Genomic DNA, 21,568 nt, shown 5'->3' with positions numbered 1-21,568 from the left:
TGTCCCTGGAGGTATTTAAGTGAAGACTGGACGAGGCACTCAGTGCCATGACCTGGTGACATGGTGGTGTTTGGTCATAGGCTGGACCCAGAGGTCTTTTCCAACCTGTAAATTGATTCCGTAAATTCTGTAAACACAGGGTCACGCTAGGGACTCTTCCCGAGGACACACAGGGCTCTGCAGACGCCACACGCGTCTGTTATGAAAGACCTTTCACGCCCACACAACCCCAGAACTGCAGTCCCAGCCGTCAGTGGGCGAAAGGGTGGGGTGGGGGTGTCCCGGGCCGGGTGTCCGAGCGGGGCAGGGCGGCGGCGGCACCGCCGGGCCCGCGGGCCCCGCTCCCCGGGAGCCGCAGCCGGAGGCGCGGCCGCTCCCGCCCCGCCGGCTCCGCGCCGCTGCGCCTGCGTGGAGGGGCCGCGCGCGGGCCGGCGATGGCGGTGGCGGCGCTGCGGCCGCGGGTGGCGGCGCTGGGCCGGCGGCTCGGGGTGCCCGGGGCCCGCGGTGAGCGGCGCGGCGGGGGCGGCACGGGGCGGCACCGGGACACGGGAGGCACCGGGGACACGGGCGGCACCGGGGCACGGGCGGTACCGGGGCACGGGCGGCACCGGGGACACGGGCGGTACGGGGACACGGGCGGCACCGGGGCACGGGCGGCACCGGGACAGGGGCGGCACCGGGGCACGGGCGGCACCGGGGACACGGGCGGCACCGGGGACACGGGCGGTACCGGGGACACGGGCGGCACCGGCGGCACGGGCGGCACCGGGACAGGGGCGGCGGGGTAGAACGTGTCCGCAAGCGGCGTGTGCGCTTGGGAGCATCAGACCTCCGGCCGCGGGTGGCCTTAATTTAATCGTGAAAGGTGCGGTCTGACAGGATGACCGGCCTGTTCAAGTTCTGTATTATTCAGCCGCTCTGGTAGGTGCCCCAAGGATGGATAAAACCACGTGGAAAAGGAGAGTGAGTAAGGCTCCTGCTGAGTGCTCATCAGCGCTAAGGGAGCATTGTATTCTTCCCTCAGATACCTTCTTAGCAAAAGGCTCTGCTACTCTGGACAAGTTGAAGGACCTCTGCAACGAAGGGAAAGAACATCCATCCACGCTTTTTCAGCTCTATACCCAGGTACTTTATTATGGACATCAAATTTCCTTTTAAGAAAATCTGTGTAGGGTTTTGGAGAGGGTTTGGTGTAATAAAAGGGTGGAGCAGAAAGGCATCTCTGCTTCTTGAAGTGTGTGGTGACCGTCTGTGAAGCACAGGGCTGCTTTTGACTTGGATAACTTGGAGTCGATAATAATTGTGCTTTTACTTCAGGGACAGGAGGGGGTTTAGCTTTACCAATCCTTCAATACTTCTAACTTGCACCTTTTGTAAACTAAATGTTAAAAAAACCTTTAAATTGTAATATGTTATAAACTAACGAGCTTTCTAAATTACAACACTCCACCATTTGATTATTTTGACGGTAGCATTTCTACTTTGTATATGTTCTTGTTTTCATAGGCTGTTCTAGACATTACATACTTTGAGGAAAACCAGCTTGTGGATGAAGATTTTCCAGAAGAATCTTCCCTGCAAAAACTTACAGAACTTATTTATATTCTTTCAGAACCAGAAGACCTAGTGAGGGAATGCAGCATAAATGAAGAAGTGAGTAGCCAGAAGGTGAATTATTTCATTATTTAAAAATAAAAAATCTGAAATGGAATAGTAGTGTTTGTATTTCTGGTGGGCAGAACTTTGCATTAAAAATGCATTAAAAAAACATTTTCAAGCCTATTTGGTATTTAAATAGTGATTCCTGAAAATATTGTTTGAAATACCTTGTGTGCTCAGAATTTCCCTTGTTAACATCTCATGATTCCACTGGCAGTTAATGATGATTCCATTTCACCTACAATGTTAGGTTAGGCTAGGCTTGTCTCTCTGCATGTTGCTGTCAAGTACAGTCCCTAAAGTAAGAGATTTACACACTGTTTGCATATGTGACAGTGCATAGGTGTAATTCTGATTTATTTCTGTCTTAGACCAGTTTGTTGGATTTTATTTCAGCCCATCAACATCCTTGGTGCAGAGTTGTTAGAATGTCTTTACTGGAGAAAAGGAGCCCTGCTTTACATGTATTGCCATACAGCAAAAGAAAGGAGCGAATGGCTACAAGAAAACATTGCCACATTTAAAAAGGTAAAGGAGATGAAAATGTTCTATGAGCTTGTGAATACAGCTTTAAAGTTTGACTCTTCACTTTTAAAATATGGCTGTTTGTTTTGTTTTGTTTTGTTTTTCTTTAATTAGGATTTTGGGGACTTCATAGAAAGAATTATTTCTGCCTATCATTAATTTAACTGGAACTTGTTTTTTCCTCAATTTTTTAACCATACTCAGTGTCTTAATGATGGAGTTCACTACTTAATGAAGATGCTTAGCTTTAGATGCCCTCTTCAACTAGACGAAGATGTCTCACTTCCAGATAAAGACACTGCTACATTACTCAGTGAAGGTAAAAAAACCCAAAAAAACAACTCCAAAAACCCCCACAACCCACTCCTCTTAGTAACTGCTTTATGCAGTGCTTTTTTGCGTGTTTTTATTGTTTGACTTAATTTGTATCCAAGACCTGACACTCATTTTCCTGGTGTTTATGCACTGGAGGGAGGTGAACTGACGCAACAAGTGTTTGATGCACAGCAGTGTTTTACGCTGGCAGTGTTTACACACAGTATTTTACAACCATCCAATTCAGAATTGACAGATGTTTAAGGCACAAATACGACTGCAGAGGGTGCCAGAGGTTGACATATTGGTCTTCCCTTCTAGTACTAGGGCAGCACAAACACAATTACAGACTTCACGCAGGTACAAACATATGCAGAATTGGTTAGTTTTGGCAAATTATCTCTGTCACCACTTTATTTAGCTTTGCATAGGTTTCATTCCTTTTGAGCATTTACAGGAGGATCTTAGGCTGTATCAGTGTGATACAGGTAGGGTGATGCAGTAGGAGGGGATTTGTAAGGTAAAACAGCTGGTGCTGAGGACTCAGTGTCCATGTTGAGCATACTCAAAAACAGCTCTACCTACTCTGACTAGTGGGATGGAGCATCTTGCTTAATTTCATCTGAAAGTGGCATTGCTCCTATATACTCCATAATGCAAACCCAAGTTGAGGATTTATTTAGCAGGATTTGTCTTTTTGTGAAAGACACACGTGTGCCTTTCAGTTCAAATACTAAAGTTGCTGCTGGTTAACCTGAGTTAAGATGACCTCAAACAGTATCTTTTAGACTTAAATTGTGGGAGGCACAGAAATATTCTAAAGTAAATATGTACAGTCATGCCTGTGCTAAACAGACTATAAAGAAATACTGAAATTCTATGAGATAAATAGGCAAACAAAATTACAGAAATAATATTTATATGGCAATCTTAAAAGATTTTAACATTATGGAGGGCCAAACTGGACAGAGAAATGAGCATGGTCTTGATCTAGGTTTTCTTCTGGGCATTATATATTTATATAATTATATACTTACACTGTCTTTTTGGAATTTTTTTCCCCCCAGTGTTACTGAAAGTTAACAAGCTGCGTACTTGCTTATTCCAGAACAGTAAAGTACTTGATCTAAATTATTTTTGCAGGTATATTTAGTGACACTCACTTACTGGCTATGATGTACAGTGGAGAAATGTGCTACTGGGGACTGAAACACTGTGGAGAAGGGAAGCAGGAAAACCTTGAGTCAGTAGATCCTGTGTCCAGCAGTGACCTGGGCAGCAGATCACAGAGCGTATCGCTGGATTTCCAAGAAACAGGCAGAAACATGTTAACAAAATATGTGGCCGTATGTGAGGGACCCTTAAAAGGTCAAGGGTGGAACACAACAACTGCAAAACAAATGCTGCGTTACTTTGTGAAGTCCCACAGCTAAGATCCACTGCATTGTCTGTGCCAGAAGAAAACTTGCGACATAAGAGCACGCTCAAGGAGGTTCTCTCTGCTTCGGTGTCTCACTTTCTTTTTCCAACCAAAATGTATACTTCCGTTGCATTAAAAACGCGCATTCAAAGGACTCCCGGACTCCCGGTGCGAAGTGCGGTGCAGTGCTGGGGAGCGGGTGCGGCAGCCGCCCGTGGGCCCGCAGCGGCCCGGCGCTGGCGGAGCGTGCGCGGCGCGGTGCCGGGCGGGGCGCGCCATGGCGGCGGGAGCGGAGCCGCGCGCGCCGGCCTGGAGGCCGCGGTGCGGGGCGGGCTGCGCGTGCTCGGGAGCGCTGGATGCGGGGTCCCCGCGAGCGCGGCGGGACCGCGCCGGCCCCCGCTCCCGACGCCCCCGGACGGCGCGGAGGGAGAGAGCGCTCTGCGGCTGCTGCGGTGAGTAGGGCCCGGTCGCAGGGCGGGGCGGGGGGAGCAAAGCGCTGCGTCCCGCCCTGTCCTTCACTGCTGAATTCCTGAGTCGTTAAACCGCTGCTCTCAATGGTTTTCAGATCGACGTGCAGCTGAACATCATGTCCTTCCTCTCGCCCCAAGATTTGTGCCGTTTAGGAAGCACAAGTTGTTACTGGAGGGCAGCTGTGCAAGACCCGTTGTTGTGGAGGTATTTTCTCCTGCGGGATCTCCCCTCTTGGACATCTGTTGATTGGAAATCACTCCCAGATGTGGAGATTTTTAATAAAGCCTTTTCAGAGGTCAGCGACAATGCGCTGTATGATTACATGGCAGTGTAAGTATCCCCGTATTCTCTTACATGACTCCAAGTGTGCCTGCAGCAGTAATACTCAGCCCCCAGGCATCTTTCATATTTACAGCAATAAAGCTCTGCTGTAAGCTGCTTTTTAAATTGTGATGTGTCTCAAATTCATTGTTTATTTTGGAAACACAATTTCCTGTTGTTCCACAGTCTGGTCAGCTCTTTTTGTTTGGAACTCAAAAAGAATGTAAAACATTGTAAAAAAGACAAAGCTAGTGCTATAAAAAATTAAAGCTTTTTGTAAACTGCATGTCTGCTATGGCACAGAAATTCTGCATACCGTCGATCTTGATAAAGAAGTGTTCTTTACTCTCAGTGCTATGGTAAGCATTTTCATAAAAGTACCAAGAAGTCTTCAAACTGCAGCAAGTGGAATGAATCTTCTTTTTTTTTTTTCCATCTTATGTGGAAGACCTAATAATAGAAAAGTGCACAGAATGTGCACAGAATAACAAGTTGTATTGTTTTAGCTCTGATTGTCAAAGGCTGTAAGACAAAGACTGGTTTCAGGTAGTATAGTTGAAAAGCATATCAACACACTAAATGTGTTTAGATGACTGATAAGAGCTCTTAAGACAAGTAGATGATTCTGTGGTGATTTCTTTTCTAAACTTCATTCAGTCCCCTTAATTTGCAGTAGTGCTCTGTGGATTTGTTTGGGATTTTTGATCTATTTGCAGTTATATTTTCCAAAGGTGGTGCTTAGTATGTTGCTTCGTGGTTAGTGCATCAACTTGTACAATTTCTGTGCCCTTCAGCCCCACTTAACAGATGGGAACAATATGCCCAGAATTTGAAGTGCAAAATATATACTGCTTTTGAAATTAGATTTGAATCTGTTTAGGTCTGAACCACCTATTTGAAACCACCTGTTACTGATTTCCACTGTGTCCGCATGCACTTAGCGATTTTGCTGATCTCAACTGAAGCATCTCAGTGTGGGTATTAAGTAGCACACATTTGGTATTTCCTTGAAGTGGTTTGTCCAGCAGCAGCCTGCCATGTCTACAGAAGCAGACTGAAGCTGCTTCTGTAGGATGTCTGTCTGTTACTCTTCGCCTCAATTACCAGTCTTTCCATGCCTTCTAGCATCCACACCAAACGAGGATTTAAGTTTGCAGAAAACACTTGTCTCCTTCCACAGCTTGCATGCTCTGTACCTACAGGGAAAATTATTCTTTTCAGGTGGTTACCTGTTGCAAACACAAAAGCAGTCTAATTAAGGTTTAAAATGCACTCAAAAGGTTCATTTTTTAAATTTAATTTTTAATGTGACTCTTCTGCTTTTATGTTATTTTACCTATATTGTGTATTCAGTGAGGATAGGGAATTTGTGAATTTTTTTTTTAAATAAACTGAAAGATCTGTAGATAGAAGTGTATACTAAGGTCCAAAAAAGCAGCATTTCGACTTCAAAAGAACTGATGCCTTTGCCTGCTTTTTACTGGTGCTTGAAACCATCAGTTTGGACCTTTATAATTTTTGACCTATGCTTTGAGTTGTACCAGTACCGAAGCATGAGAGGTGTGGGACCTAAATCAATTTATATTGTTTGATTAATACCTCTTTTGTATTTTGTGTTTAATTTCTAGTTGCATCTATTTTACACAGATATAAAAGGAGCTGTCCTCAGGGTAGAAGAAGTTTGAAATCGAGCCGTCCTCGGTATGGGGCTGTGACTTCCTTTTTGCATTCACTGGTCACTCAGGCAGAACCTCGCTTTGCTATGTTTGGGCCAGGTTTGGAAGAGCTGGATGACTCTTTAGTACAAAAGATGATGACATGCCCAGAAATTCTGCTAGTAGCTGGCCTACCTCATAGACAAATTCATGGTAATGATGCTTTTGGCTTTTGGCCTTCATATGTTGTAAATAGATACAACACAAAAAACTTGGGAGGAGAAATGAAAAAAAGGAATGATTTTTTTGTATCCTTAACATTCAGTAGAATCATGGTAAAAACAAACCATTTTCTCTCTGATTTGTTCAGAAGGATACATGCAGTGAACATTTGGGACAAACTAACAGCTTCAGTGGACTTACGATTAAATTTGCACATTGTCAGAAGAATCATTTTGCTCCCTCTATTTTAATCCAAAATTCTGTGTTACAGCTGCTGTTGTAATTGATAAATGCAGACAGGCCTTTCTTTCAGTATTGCTTGCAGTAAGTGGCTAAAAAACACATTTGTGATTTTATACAGGAACTCAAGGCTGATTCTTACAGGATTTGGTATTCTGATATCAATGATGTAAATTTTATTTAGAAGAGTTACAAAAGCAGGTGAGGGATTTTTTTTTTATGTTTAAAAGAGTAGCTTTGAAAGTCTAATTTGACTTCAGTCCAAGCCAGAGACAAAAGTGTGTTAGTTTTTACCTAATGGTTACTTCAGCATAGCAGAATTAGAATAATTAAATTGTATTTATAGGGAGCATGAAAATTATTTTTAGTGGGTTTTTATTTCTTTCATATGTCCTTTTCAATGCAGCTTGTCATAAGCAGACTGGAGCCTTTTCTATGCCAGTTTCAGCTAATAAACACAAGTCTGGCTCCATTCTGATTTAGATTTCTAGGTTCAAGTCTAATAATCAAAAATATGGAAATGGTTTTCATACCATTGACTTGATTTTCATTAAATTAAAAGTCTGATCAGTTGGAGCATGTATAAAGTTTAATTGTAAAATAGTAAATCCGCTACTGCTAACAGCAATATCTAGGCTTGAATATATTAATTTTGTGGCAGCACTGGAATTTCTGAACTACCACTTAATTGTTTTCAGTAGCCAAATACTTGTAATCACATATATTCATTTTTTTTCCCTCTAGGAATCGGATCAGGAGTCAGTTTTCAGTTTAACAACAGTCAAAAATTCAATATTGTGACACTGTATTCCACCACGAGGTAAGATAAGATCTGTTCTCCACCAGATAAAAAGTACAGTTTCTCATTTGTTTCATACTTCTCTTCGTAATCTTGTCATGTGACTTTCATGTGCCCTTTCTCATGCATGGATATCCCTTATAAATTGAAGTTTCAATGCATGCCTTTGTTTTTCCTTTCTTTTTTCAACCTCTGAGTTTTCACATGGAAATAATAAAGCTTTTCCAAACTATTTACGTACCAAAGGTGTACGACAGGTGCATTACAGGTGCCTCTATCCCTCTTGATACCTTGGTTGAGTCCCTTTTAAAACATTCTCTACTCACGCTGGAGTGTTATTTTCATACACATCTTGCAGATTGCTAACCACCTCTATATGTGCACTCGGAAAGAAAGCAGGGCAGGAGGGGGCAGGGAGAAGTGAAACCATTTTCCTGGCTCAGCCCGTTTTCCTATCCTTTTCCTGTGCCACCTAGACTTTCAAAGACTCAGTTTTGGCATTCTCAGTTAACCTGACTACTGAAATACTGAAATATCTTTCAGTGTGGAAAGGAGGAGAGCAAGGGAAGAGCAAGCTGTTGCTGTGAATAAGATGTTTTACCAAGAGAACAGCATAGTAGGGAATCAGCAAGCTGTGCACTACAGTGTAATAGCTCAAGTGAGGAAGGTGTGCGAAGTAGTTGATGGATTCATTTATGTTGCCAATGCAGAAGCTCAAAAAGGTAAGGGGTTTCTCTTATTTATATTTCATGAGTAACTGGAGTGTTAGATTACAAAAAATATGCAATACATCAAAATCCATGTTCTGATCTTTTCAAAATCTGCTATTTCATCATTGCTTTCCTGTTGAAGAGGTCTCCTGTCCTAGACACTCTCTTGTCCTAGGGGTTATGGCCCCTTGTTTTTTTTATGGCATATACTGATACTGCTGCTATCTACATTACATGTGGGAAATTATCTGGAATAAAAAACGGAACAATTCAAAGTAAACAAAAACCTTGCGTATGTGTAGGAGAAACCTCAAAGTACATGGTTTGTGGTGTAATAGCCCAGAAACAACCTTCACCAGGAAAACAGTAGAAAATGCAGTTAGTCTAAATCAGGTTAGTCCTGTAAGATGGTAATCCAAATAATTATGGTAATTGTCTTTACATTCATCAGCTTTGAATGGAGGAAAAGGGCTAGCTCAGGAAAGAGGCAAGTGAAAAAAAATTTAAGGGATACACTAAGGAGAAAAGTGCATTCAGTAGGGAAGAGCTGCTAACTGTGCAGTGTATGAGTATTTCTGAATGTCTTGTTGAAATTTTGATCTCTGTGAGGTACTCAGAAAACATTCTGATGTTAGGACTGGAATAGGCTGCCATAGAGTCTGTGGAGATCTTTAAATAACATCAAATGTCATTAATATCTGTGTAACATAAGGGCAGATGAATCAGTCTTGTGATAAGCAGAACAAGATTATTTGGCCTTTCCAGCCCTCTGTCTCATCACCTCTGAAACAAAATAAACCCCAAAAATGAAAACACCTTGTATTTGCATATACTTAAGATTCATATATTAAAAATTGTTTCTTAGAGCATGATCGTCCGGAGGAGCTGGCTCGTATTTTGGCAATGATTGATCCAGCCCTCGGGCCTCCGAACAGGCCTCTGCTGGTTTTGTCCTGTGTGTCTCATGCTGGTGTGAAAAGAATTCCGTGTGTTTACGTGGCACATCAGTTGCAACTAAATCTGCTACGTCAGCCCTGGATGGTACTTGCTCTTAAACCTTTATTTTCTGTTTTTCTGTGGTTGAAATGTAATTTAGGCTTTCATGTTCCTGAACCATACCTACCTAAGCAAGTGTGCAGCTTTCAACTCTAGTACACGAGCTCTCTGCTAAAGTGGAGGATTTAGTTTGTCTGGTCCTCTAAGGTGAATCATTAGCCTATCTGAACACAAAGAACTAAGTGACTTGCCCAAAAGCACACTAGAGACTTAGATGGAACCAGAATGTAAGGAAGGACAAATGATGGTCTTGAAGGGAGTAAGGAAGCTTCAGTTCATTTAAATCTAAAGTCTTCAGTTTTTGACAGATCAGTTTTTAACCTAGGATCTGAGGTCCAGAGGTCCTGAACCCGTTTTTTTATGCTTGTCAAGCACAGTATCTATCAGCATGGTTCAGCCACACAGGATTAATTTTTGTTGATGTTGTGCAGCTGAAGAATAACTTAATCAGAAAAAACTCTTATTTGAGATAATTCCTTTGTTTTCATAAGGAAAATGTTTATAGGCTTCTTACACAACATACCATTTATAACAGCCTCTGGATGGGATATTACAAAATCGGAGTGTTAATAATATGCATAGAAGTCTAAAGCTAGCAGCATTTTTGCTCTAAGAGGTACAATAAAAATTTTCAAGTGGATTGCCATCTGTAAATAAAGTATAATGTTCCAGAATAGCTGATGGAACAATTGAAAAAAATTCACCCTGATGCCAAGAGTGAAAGCTTTCCTAATAGGAGGGGAGTTTTTGTCTTCTTACTCTTATAAAACCTTTTTTGTCTAAAGGACCTTTACACTAGTGATAAAAATTTAGATTTGATTATGAGTGTTTCTGACTTTAGAGATAGACACACAGTGATACTAAAATACTGTTAGATCCTGTTAGTTGTTATCTCTAGTACTACATTAACTTTTTTTTTCCCCCCCACAGATGCAGGACACTGTAGCTGCAACTTTAGATGGATTGCTAAATGGAATTGAGTGGCTCTTGGAAGAAGCAAATAGTAAAAATGCACAGTAATGGAATTAGGCATTGTTGCACTGTATAAACCCTTTGGTGGTTTGCATTTCAGTTGAAGTGAGAATCTTGTCCTTCCTGCCAGAGTACTGTCAGAAGGGAAAATTAAAAAGCAAACCTGCATTTATTTCACTGCACATACTTAAATCCTTAACATTCTTCCAACTATAGTCCTGAATTAGAAGTATGAGTAGGATTGCCTGGATTCCAGTTGCCATGAAGAAGTGATTTGGAGGGACAATCTGAGTGGTTTGGTTTGCTTTGGTTTGGTTTATTTCTTTCAACCAGAGGCCTTTAGAGCACAATCTTTTCTCAATATATCTGATGGTCTAATATCTTCTGTAAATATATATCTAACACTACATTAGTTTATCAGCACAGCCCTATCACACATGTAGTAAATATATTCAGTGGAGATCTTTACAGTGACACTTCCTGACCAAAGAAAATACACTGTGGGTTGTACAGTAAAAGGCTGACAGAAAGACAGTAACTCCTGATTTCAAAAGACTGACTTCTCCTGTATTTTTCTAGAAAAAATGTCCAGACAAAAAATAGCAGGGGGGGTTGTCAGCCCAGACCAAAATTCTAGAAGCAAACAAACACTGCTGTGTATGAATTGTTTCTTTGTTGTGATCTTACTTATTAACCAACCACGACAGACTTCAGCATCTTCTGCTTTCTTTTGCACTGAAATCATTTTGGACGTGCCTCTGATACCTTGAACAAATGTTAAGTAGAATCATTAGTACTCCAGGACTTCATTGTATGCATACACTATCAGTTTTTCAAATAGTTGTGGCTATTTGCAGATGTGAATTGTACCTGTCTTGAAATTTTCCACACAGTTGCAAAAATTTTTATGAAAAGCAAAGCAACATTTTAAAGCTGGAATTGTGTTTTCCATATTGATGTCTTTTGGGATAGTCATAGTCTTCTGCCTTTTCCTGTTTTTATTACTGAGGGAATGTTCAGAAACTTTGCTTGGATTTCTGTGCATTTATTTGCTTTATTCTGGGATTTTTTTTTTCTCCTATCTTCATGGAAATTCAAGTGTCTCACAATTTTTTCTTGGTACCTAGATAAATGACTGCATGGTGCACATACAGCTGTAACTGCCCTTAATCTGGGATACATGATTGATGATCAACACAGCTATGTCATTTCATTTGAGAAGATGTTTGAAATTTTTAATGAACTAGAAAGTATCTCTTTTTCATCTTTTTGCACAATTAATTCATCTTTCTAGATAATTGTTGTATGTGTTCTAATCAGGACATACGGAGTTTCACAGGAAAATCCAAAGGAATATGCACAATGAAAATTCTGTGGCTTATCCCTCTTTTTTTTTTTAAGTGTACGTGTGTTTTGCCCTTTAAAATAGAGCAGACACAATGGATTTACGAGTATTTGGGTTAAAATTCCATGCTTTGTGACTGGGTGTATGTGTTTTTCCTGCTAGTCAGAGTAATTTCATAGTGGTCTATATGCAGGGGATTGAATGCAGCAACCTGATGCTGTATTAGCTGCTATGACTATGGGAGGGTTATGTAAGATCCTCATTCTACTTTCTTCATGAGGAATAAATGATTTTTTTAAACAATGTTTAGTCTTTCTGTGTGTGTTAAGCCCCCTCCATGTGTTCATGTGTGCTCACATACTGCAATCACACTGTCATAACAAATGACAATTGACATCAGTAGTCATTGATGAACAACATTATTGTATGTTACCAGTTTAATTAACTCACTGTCATTTCAAAAGGTTAGGAAAACGTAGAGTACATAATTTTTCTTAAAGAACGTCATTTAGATTAACTTAAACCTAGGATACCTTTCAGAATTACAGGTTTGAAGGGTGCAGTCTGGAAAAAAACCAGTGGCAATGAGAACCCTCTGCAGTCGCAGAGCTCCATGATGGAGTGCTGTGGTGGATCAGCACAGGCAAGGAAGATGAGCCTGTGCACTGTCCAGAGGAGCAGCTGAGGTGCACAGAGGTGTGCTGTGGAAGAGGCAGGCAGCCTGTTGAGCGTACATACAGTGAATAGTTGCAGAGATGCACAGCCTTTTAGATTTGACAATTCCTACTATTTAAATTCCTGAGTCTGCTGGATTTAGAAGCACAGTAATCAGTTTAGCTTGGGACTATCGTTAAAAATTCAAAAATAGTTGGGTATGGAATACTAGAACATGACTTAAGTGTATTTAAAAATTTTAATGTAAAAAGAAAATCACTTAAAATCTAATTGGTTTTGTATTTATCAGGGTAGATGCAACTGTGATGGGTTTGTGAAAAATTAAATCAGGATCTGAATCCCAGGAATCTTTCTTTCCTAGGGATGAAGGATTCTAACAGCACTAGAAAAAAATTGCTTTCCTGCCCATTGAGGCAGATTGTTTATCTAAATAGTGGTCCCAAAATAAAAGGTTAAAATAACAATACATGTGATTTATAAGAAAACTCAGTTAATGAAGCTTCACCTGAGCAGCTTTCCAAAAAAGAAAGTGGCTATGGGAATGCTAATTTTCTCATCTTTGAAACTTTGAGTAACAGAAATGCCTGCTGCCAGCTCCAGAGCAGTGCCTGGGGGCACCTGCCAGGCTGTTATGACAGAGGGAGCACACTGTCACTGGTGACATGTCTCTCAGGTTATGACGATGTTGGAGCAGCCCTGGGTAGTCACAGAGGGTCTAAGCAGGAGTGTCAGGACCCTTCTAGTTGCAGCGTCAGAGGGAAGCTGTGGCTCACTGTGTGCCCTGCAGGATGGCACTGCTGATACACCTCAGCCCTGATGCTGTCCAGACAGTGTCCCTAAACCCTTTGCCAAAATTGCTTCAAGTAATCAATTGCACTCCCTTCTCAGTGCAGGAAGCAGGTGCAGTTATAGAAAAACCTATGGGAAAATCAACATGCTTTGTAAAACCTTATAGACAGGGAATATGCTGCCTCTTAATCTGATGGGTATTGTCAATATCACTTTGTATGGTAGCATGAATATCACAGCTAAAGAGAATAGATGGAGTTGCTGTCAGGAAAACATACGAAATAATTGCTGACATTATTGCAAAGTGATTGATGTCTATGATTTAGTGTGTTTTTTGCATGCCACTTTAGCACTAGTGGTTCTGGATAAATTACTTTCCTCAAATACACAAGTTGAGAAATAACATTCTTTGGTCAGTTACAGAAGGTGATACTATAGCTAGAGCTTGTGCTTAAACCTCAGGCCCAGAGGATGTCTGAACAAAGGCTGCCCTCAGTTCTTTTAGGAGGACGAAACTGGAATCAAGAATGTAGGTAGTAGGCATACAGAAGAGACCTAACAAACAATAAAACACAGTAGATCTGGATAAGGGGTATATTTGAGAAGCAGTGAGATTAGATACCTCCTGTGATATGCAGAAAAGACTCCACTACTGGAATAAGTAGTAAAGTAGGTATGTTTATTCCAGCGCTGGGACGCATGGGGGATAGTTCCTCCAAAGCCATGCGTACTGACAGCTGCATTCAGCTTGGTATTTATCGGGCTACAAGTTCCATATTCGTTGAGTTTCCCAATACACCTATACATATTCATCACCTAGCCCCTCCTAACCTCGCCTCGTATTACAATGAGCCCAAAAGTCATTTACATCCACGTTGTGCTTGCGCAGTGTTATCTGGTGGTCGTGGGCAGGGGTCACTGAGATGGATAAGTGTCTTCCTCAGATGAAGTAAAGGGTCTTCCTCATTCTGAACTTTTCACCTTTCTTCCCTGCGCATGCTCTTTATGTCCTTGGCCCAAGTCCAAACTTCAAGGCTGGTTTAAGTTAGGTTGAAAACAGGATCTTTGGTCAAGATTCCTTCCCTTTATCAATAGTCTTATATCTTCTCATCCTGCTTTGGTAGGCACAATAAGTGTTGAGCAAGCTGTATGCATTGCTTCTAACAAACAACTTAGCAAATCATTTAAGCTCTGCTTCCCCATCCCCCTGATTCACCTGCATCAGCTCACTCCTGCTCCAGCATTACCCTGTCTGTGCTGAGAAGCTGTTCACAGGTGCCAGTCTGGGCAATACTGGCCAAGGTTCCCAGGCAGCCAACATCTTAAGGTTCCTTCCTCCAGCCTCTTAAGTGTCTTTAGTGGCCCTTTGCTGGATTCTCTCTGGTTTGTATCTCTCATACTGCAAGCTTAGAACTTGTTGCAGTGGGGATCCTGCAACATGCATATACCAAACCAGGCGTCCCGTGGAAAGGAAATATATATGGACAGACAGATTCTTGCTAGCTGTTTCAGAGATGTTTATTTCTCCAGCCGCATGGCCGGAGCTCTGCTGAGGAACTGTTCCAGTCACGGGACCAAGGGTCCTTCTGCCCGCGCAGGGAACACAAACCAACCCATGGGAATGAGGCTGAGCAGGGGCAGGGAAACCCCGTGTCTGTGCCCTCAGGGCCCCTCTGCCAGGGCTACACAGCAGGGGAGGGACCCCAACAAGAACTGGACACCCTGCTCCAGATTCAGACCTACCAGTCTGGGCAAAGGGGAATTGAGCACTTGTCCTCAATGTAGCCTTTGTCACTGTGTGGGCACACTACTGAATCCAGGTTCATGGGTCTCCCAGGACCTCAGCTTGCCTTTGCAGAGCTCCTCCAAAACCAGTCACCTGTCCTGCACACATGCACAGAGTGTTCCCTACTGGAGGCAGGACTTTGCTTATCATCAGGAGGTTTCTGAATCACCCGTTAGCCCACCGAATGGGCTAACAGTATTCTCACTTGCAGTATTTCTGGCTGTCCTTGCACAAGGAGCCTGCTATCTCTGGGAACACCAGCCTGCGTGTGACAGCATGCAGAGTCAGTCACCTTATGGGAGAAAAATGCATTCAGTCTTTTGCTGAGGGCTGAAATCAATCAAGTCATTTGCTCCATCAAAAGAAAGCTGAACAATACTAGTCTTAGAGTCTCAAAATTAATTCCTCCGTAATATGCAAACTACTGGTAGACAAGAGCTCTAAGTATGAAACTCTGATACAGTTCCAGAAAACTGTATCCACCCAGCTCTGTAAAGTGTTTCACTGTGAAGTAATCCTGATGACAACCCAGAAAGACCTACTGTATTCAAGAAATGATTTCATATTACTCTTTACAAGGTGATAACAATAAGCCACACTTTTCCCACATAAGAATAAAGGAACTGAGGTAGTTACGTAGTAACTGAGGACTGAAGGCTGTACATCTTAATCCATAGTGCTCTGTTGATAAAGAAATATCATTTTGGTGAGTTATCTCTCATGTCTTCCCCACAGACTTGAATTATGAATGCCTGATGTCATGGGAGACACGTTCATAAATGGGAACATAAAAGGGCTACTCATCAAGAAAAAAAAACAAGAACAAAAATTCTCTACTTGAATCAAATAATCTTTTATGAAAGGTTTTATACAAGTTTCCTAAATGTATCTAGAGACACCAGTTGCTTAGAACTTTCTCTCATAAGACTGGTGGCATTAACAGGCAACTCCCTCAGTAATTCAGCTGGCTTCATCTTAAATTTTGTGACGATTTAAAACAGTGTCCATACCTTTAGTTCATATGAAAGAAATAGGTTAAATTTGATCTGCATATATGCTGTACATTAAATTCTGTGGGATGAATTAATTTTTTTCTTGAATCTGAATCATGAGGATTTAAGTAAAAGAGTTACCTGGGAATCCTCTTCTAAGAAAACAACCTTCACTCATCACACACCCAGACCTTGGGCTGTATAGCATAGGATGCACTGACACAGTTACACATCAAGCTTCTTTGAAAAAGCACACACTATTTGCAACAAAATAAATGCAAATTACAAGTTTAACTAACGAACAATATTAAAAGAATCTCACGGGGTTTTTTCCAAACTTAGAGACTCAAATTTTGTAAAAGTATATATTATTGAAACCAAAGAACCCAGTTTCCTGACTCCTGCTACATTAATCTAAAACAAGAGAGGTAACTCTGAGTATCATCAATACATGTTTGAATTATGTACTTGAATTCAAGCATTTTTCAGTCTTGTATTGAAAAGAATTGCTGCTGAGCCAGTATCAATATCCTTCTTTTCAGTTGACAGACTTGAACTGCTTTTAGGCTCACTAAAACAAACAAACAAAAATTCTACCAAGTTACTATGTTTTCTAACTTGCTTTTTATCACGGGAACTGAGTTGATATAAATCAGCTGGTGTACAGACACACATTTTGACCCCCCACTATTCTCTGATCACTTGTTCCAGTCACAAGTAGCCAATAAGATACAAATAAACTGAAAAAAAATGACTGAAAGGACATACTGTTGTAAAGATTTTTAGGGGTGTCTTGGTATGCCTGAGGGGTTAAATAGTTTGAGGGCCCCAAGTGAAAAAGAGGCATTGGAAACTGCTGACACAATAACCAACAAGATTCATGGCAGGCAATTAAAACCAACAGCCACAGAAAATTCTGGCTAACATTCAATAACCTGATGCTGATGTTTCCACAGTGCCTATTGTCTATGGGTGTCTACTGCCACCTGAGTGACTCCCTCAAGCCTAACATGCTGAGCTAGATCCGGTCTTACTTTTCCCTCAATAGTAGCTTCCATGCATCTCCAGTCTTTAAGTATTCCAGCACAACAGTTTCCTTCCTGCCCTCTAGTCTGTGCACCAGATTAAATTCATTGGCCTGATTTGTGATTTGCCAAGCAAATCACAACTGTGAAGTCAGGTGCGGGAGAGAACACAGAGCTGTGCTTCAGCTGGACCACGTGAGATCCTGCACTCAGAGGGGCAGCTATATGCCAGGAATACTCTCCTAATTCTAATCACTTTCTGCATGTATAAGTTTATCCCATATTTGAGCACACAGAGTTGAATACACCAGGAGAAAGGAAGGTCTTGGAATTTTGAAACATCCACAGAATTTCAATAGTTATGGCACAATATGCAGTGAAATCCATGAAGTCTGATCTTGTATTCTTAGTGAAAATGCTTCTTGGATATTTCTGTGCATTTATATGTTGCTAATTTGGTTTTGTTTTGTGCACATCAAAGTGGAATGAAGATAACTGGCTATTGGACTATCAATGTTGTCACAGTATTCCCTGCAACGGCCAGAAAGGTCAGGTTGCCCCAGTGAGGGGCTTGCAACGCACCCAGAGATTGTCAAGCTTCATATTATCTGAGTGCAGGTAGAAGTTGGCACAACAATTAGGGCACAACAATTACAGCATCACTCCTCAGAACGCATATCATTTTCCTAACACCTCTGAAATACCTAGCCAGACTGCCTACAATCCAAAGTTGCCTCCAATTAGATATTGAACTCAGAAAAAATAGCTGTACTTGAAAAACTGTAAGAAGGCTTTATTCCTGCCCTTATTCCAAAATAAGAGTACTTTGTTCATTTGAAGTGGATCAAATTATGCCAGCAACACATATCCCTTTTCTGGAAAACAGCATCAGCACACTGGATTTATACTCTGGGATAAAATACTGTAAAACAGTCCCAGAGTAAATTCACAGAAGGTACGCCTTAAATGACAATGTCTTGTAAGATAAACAAATACTGTGTTTCCAAAATAGAGATCCAATTCGCTAAATCTTTGAATGAAGTCTTTTTATTTGCCCCTGGATCACCGTTTGACACAGTGTAACTACAAGGGCTCTGTGAAACACACATCCTGGCCTCAGCAAGCTGCAGACCATGCTTAGACATGGCTGCTTAGACGGCAGATGCAGCACAACCCAAAGAGATGCACTGGGATAGTGTTTGCACCTTGACTGCACTGTATGGTTACAGCTCACACTGTCCATCCCAGCTGGCAGCAAGCCATAACAAGGAGTAATGCAGCCTCACCTCCTCTGAGGTTCCAGAGCACTGGACCCACCCAAATCCTGAAATTTACTCCCAGTCACATTGATAAAGAGTCGGAGACAGTTTTTAAATAGAGCATAGATGTAGCCTGAATCCACTGAAATATGTTCCTGCTGTCTCAAGTCAAGAGAGGATTGGGATCCTCTAACTCACTCATGTAGATCAAGGAATCAGTAAAAAATCCCCCCCTGTATTTGTCCCCAAGGTTTTCATCACATGACTATTCAAGGATACTTAAGTAGGGTGTTGTTGAGAGTACCTAGAGACCCAAAGTCCCTATATAGAGACAAAGTGAGAGATCATCAGAGAGCATTTTGGAGATTTTGTGCTACTTTAGCATGTTGCAACACCACTGCTCCTAAGAATTTGGTTTACAATATTTAATTCTTTTGTTTGTTTTAGCTCTTTGAGACAGACTGAAAGTCTTGTGTAAAAAAGTGCTCAGTTTATACTCCCAGCTTATACTCTGCCTTTATCTGGATACTGGCAATATTCTGTTCTGTTTGTTGCTGTCAATCACACACCAAGGTCACAGTGCTGCTCCCTTGGCAAGTTGCTCCACTGTTTGCAGAATAATAAGATGTTCCTGTACAGACTGTTTATTTCAAAGTTTAGAACATAAGAGTGAAGTTTTGCCATAAATGTAATAAAGTCAGTGTTATTAGTCCTTTAATATGTTCAATGTGCTGTAGAATCTGACTACAAATTCAGACCCTTCAAGTACCACGTGTGTGAGAAGGATCATCTAAGTCAGTAGTACTCATATGCCTGAAATTTAGCATGTGAGCCTTTGCAAAATGAGTGCCTTACTTTTCCTTTAGAAATTATGAAAGACATAGATAGATAGATAGATAGATAGATAGATAGATAGATAGATAATTCATTAAATTTGTTTCTTATTCAGTTGAAGTATTCTAGTCAGGCTGATGTTGAAGCTCTAGGTTTATTTGATTGTATGGACAACTGATTGTATGGCTGATTTCACTGTCAGAAACTGAGGCCTGCAATTCATCTAATACTGTGCTCACCACTTCACCTCCGGATAGAAAAAGAAACACCTTTGCTTACTTTCTTTGGGGTTGGTGCAGTGATTTTCCCTCTTTAGCAAACTGCTACAAGCCTGTAATTCAGCTACTGGCATAACTCAATCTACAGCATAATGAGGAATCTCCCTGACCAGGGTAAGCTAGAAGAACTTGGTTTCATAATTAAATAAAAAGGAATTAGCAGTATAATTTTCAGTCAAAAAGACATCAATCAATACCAATGACAGGGGCAAAGTCTGCTGTTTGATTATTTACTCTACTTACTTCGATTCAAGAACCAAATGCATTTTTATTGATCTGCACAGGGACACCTCTTCCAGTTGGTAACTGTCATTCTCCTCTTCCTTACTTCCAACCCTGCTTGCAAGAGGCTTGACCCGAATGAAGAGAGGCACACCTCATATGCTCCATATCCTGGTTGTTTTCCAGTTCTGAGTTTTTTTCACTTTCTTTTATTACCTGTACTTCTCAAAGTTGCACCTTCCATGGGTTTTCCAGGCTTTCTAGTCTTCTTTCCCTTCTCTGACTGCTCATCACATCTCTATTTCTTCAGCGTCAGTCATTTATATAAGGTCCTTGGAATGGCCGTGGTGGATTAGTCTACCATCTCTAGCAGATAGATATATTATCTACAGTGACTGGACATGAAATATATTTTCCTGGCCCCCAAAAATTTGTTTTTCAGACATTCTGAAGCAGTCACGATATCTTTGCATTTATTAACACTAATAATTTCTCCTCCTTGTCCTTTTTTGTGTGTCTGTCTCTTTTCTGTCTGCACATTTTTAAAGCCCAGCTCATCTATCATCTCTTTATGTAGGTGAATCATGGTTTCTTTATCAAATTCTCTGTACTCAGATTTTATTTTTTTTTATTTCTGCAGCACCTACTGTTGTCAGCCAGAGGCGTGGGAGCAATTTGAGCAATGAACTGTTCAAACAAAAACCACGAAGATTGATCTTACTCCAGTGCAGTAACTACTTAACTACGAGGTAAGAAACACAGGGGGATAAAACTAAGTGGCACTGCTTGGACCGGATGAGAGTGGAAAACTCTGCACAGTGATAAAAGCATCACTGTAAAACAAAACTTTTAAGACATTTTTCTGTATTTACTCACTCCCTTTCTGATGTTGCTTTAGGTAAACAGTGATCTTCCCTGTGTCTCAGGATTGTCCAACCTGAATGTGTAAACTCTCACTGCTGCTTCTTTCATTTTATTATGAAGAATCAAAGACTCTTTTTTCTATTACATCACTAAATCATGGGAAGTGAAAAGAAGCTGGAAAATCTATCACCTGAAAATATGATTTACTTAAGTCTGATAATTGAAAAATATATTTAGAAATGTTCTACCTGAATATCCCTTTTATGAATTCTAGGTCCCACTCTTTTGATTATCATCATTTTCATACACTTTGAAGAGTGTACTCTTGAAAAGAGTTTGTGAGCTTCTGGGTTTGTGAGCTTCTGGATCATGCAACAGTCTGCTGGGCTAACAGGAAATAATAAAAATTGAAGCTGAAACCTAAAGCAAAAATATGAGTTGGAGGCTGGGAGAGACACTGGATGGTCTAGATGTTTTTCTGTGGTGCTTCTCTTGGAACAACTGAATTCTTAGAATTTAAAAGGCAAAAAAGCCAGATGTATTTCAATGCATGTCCAAGCCTCTTAGTTCAGAATCAACTCCCATAAGAATACCAGAATGACAGTCTCAGTGTTTGGTCCATAGGTGAAAAAGGAAATTAATTAATTTTCAGGAAATTAATTCTCATTTCCAGAAAATCTGTGAGCTATTTTTAAAAACTGCATCAAATTCACTATTTTTGTACGGAAATAAGGAACTTTAGCACTGTCTTGAAGGAAAGTACTTTGTACTGTTAAAAATAGCTGTGATACTCTTCATGAAAACTACTCAGTAAAGAGTATTAAAAATTCATTCTTAAAAGTAAGACCCATTAATTTGTCCTGGGGTTTTGGGATTTTTTTTCTATTTATTTTGTGAAATCCAGAAAAAGACTGAATCAGTGGTTTTGTCATTTCCCCCAAAACTAACTAAATGGGACAAGTTTGCAGAAAAGCTTGGAAAATAATTTTAGGTATGTGGTAATAATTTCTTCCATCATATGCAGGCATTGCAATGGAAAGAATATGTGACTTCTACACTATGTATTAAAAATGTAGAATGGAATTGTTGGGACACCCTGTCACAGCATACAGAGTATCTCAGAGCAAGGGTCAA

General features: G+C 41.0%; 2 protein-coding genes across 4 annotated transcripts; both read left to right on the top strand.

The window, feature by feature from the left end:
* Positions 1–434: 434 nt before the first annotated feature.
* CZH5orf51 (chromosome Z C5orf51 homolog) lies at positions 435–4,074 on the top strand. The gene is made up of 6 exons (XM_039567370.1): positions 435–504; positions 1,025–1,125; positions 1,507–1,653; positions 2,056–2,187; positions 2,389–2,503; positions 3,643–4,074. Exons 1-6 carry the CDS (start codon positions 435–437, stop codon positions 3,930–3,932), a joined length of 855 nt encoding a protein of 284 aa, XP_039423304.1. The 3' UTR covers positions 3,933–4,074.
* Positions 4,075–4,249: 175 nt separating this feature from the next.
* FBXO4 (F-box protein 4) lies at positions 4,250–21,239 on the top strand. 3 transcript variants are annotated; one of them, XM_039567369.1, is made up of 7 exons: positions 4,250–4,371; positions 4,485–4,720; positions 6,359–6,579; positions 7,573–7,648; positions 8,171–8,349; positions 20,211–20,319; positions 20,469–21,239. In XM_039567369.1, exons 1-7 carry the CDS (start codon positions 4,276–4,278, stop codon positions 20,470–20,472), a joined length of 921 nt encoding a protein of 306 aa, XP_039423303.1. In that variant the 5' UTR covers positions 4,250–4,275; the 3' UTR covers positions 20,473–21,239. The 3 variants fall into 3 exon arrangements, with proteins under 3 accessions (XP_039423303.1, XP_039423302.1, XP_039423301.1); XM_039567368.1 differs by having other exon boundaries at positions 20,709–21,235; XM_039567367.1 differs by lacking the exons at positions 20,211–20,319; positions 20,469–21,239 and adding exons at positions 9,203–9,378; positions 10,324–12,013.
* The last annotated feature ends 329 nt before the right edge of the window (positions 21,240–21,568 follow it).

The sequence above is a fragment of the Corvus cornix genome, chromosome Z (assembly GCF_000738735.6).
Source record: "Corvus cornix cornix isolate S_Up_H32 chromosome Z, ASM73873v5, whole genome shotgun sequence".
NCBI classification, from domain to species: Eukaryota; Metazoa; Chordata; class Aves; order Passeriformes; family Corvidae; genus Corvus; species Corvus cornix.
This window is presented reverse-complemented; position numbering and strand designations above follow the sequence as displayed.

What these genes read in the sequence shown, in the direction of transcription:
- CZH5orf51 (XM_039567370.1), top strand. Translation starts at nt 435, where the DNA reads ATGGCGGTGGCGGCGCTGCGGCCGCGGGTGGCGGCGCTGGGCCGGCGG. An exon ending in TTTTTCAGCTCTATACCCAG is followed by an intron (nt 1,126 to 1,506) that starts GTACTTTATTAT and finishes TTGTTTTCATAG; the next exon opens with GCTGTTCTAGACATTACATA. An exon ending in AATGCAGCATAAATGAAGAA is followed by an intron (nt 1,654 to 2,055) that starts GTGAGTAGCCAG and finishes ATTTTATTTCAG; the next exon opens with CCCATCAACATCCTTGGTGC.
- FBXO4 (XM_039567367.1), top strand. Translation starts at nt 4,276, where the DNA reads ATGCGGGGTCCCCGCGAGCGCGGCGGGACCGCGCCGGCCCCCGCTCCC. An exon ending in ACCTCATAGACAAATTCATG is followed by an intron (nt 6,580 to 7,572) that starts GTAATGATGCTT and finishes TTTTCCCTCTAG; the next exon opens with GAATCGGATCAGGAGTCAGT. An exon ending in CAATGCAGAAGCTCAAAAAG is followed by an intron (nt 8,350 to 9,202) that starts GTAAGGGGTTTC and finishes ATTGTTTCTTAG; the next exon opens with AGCATGATCGTCCGGAGGAG.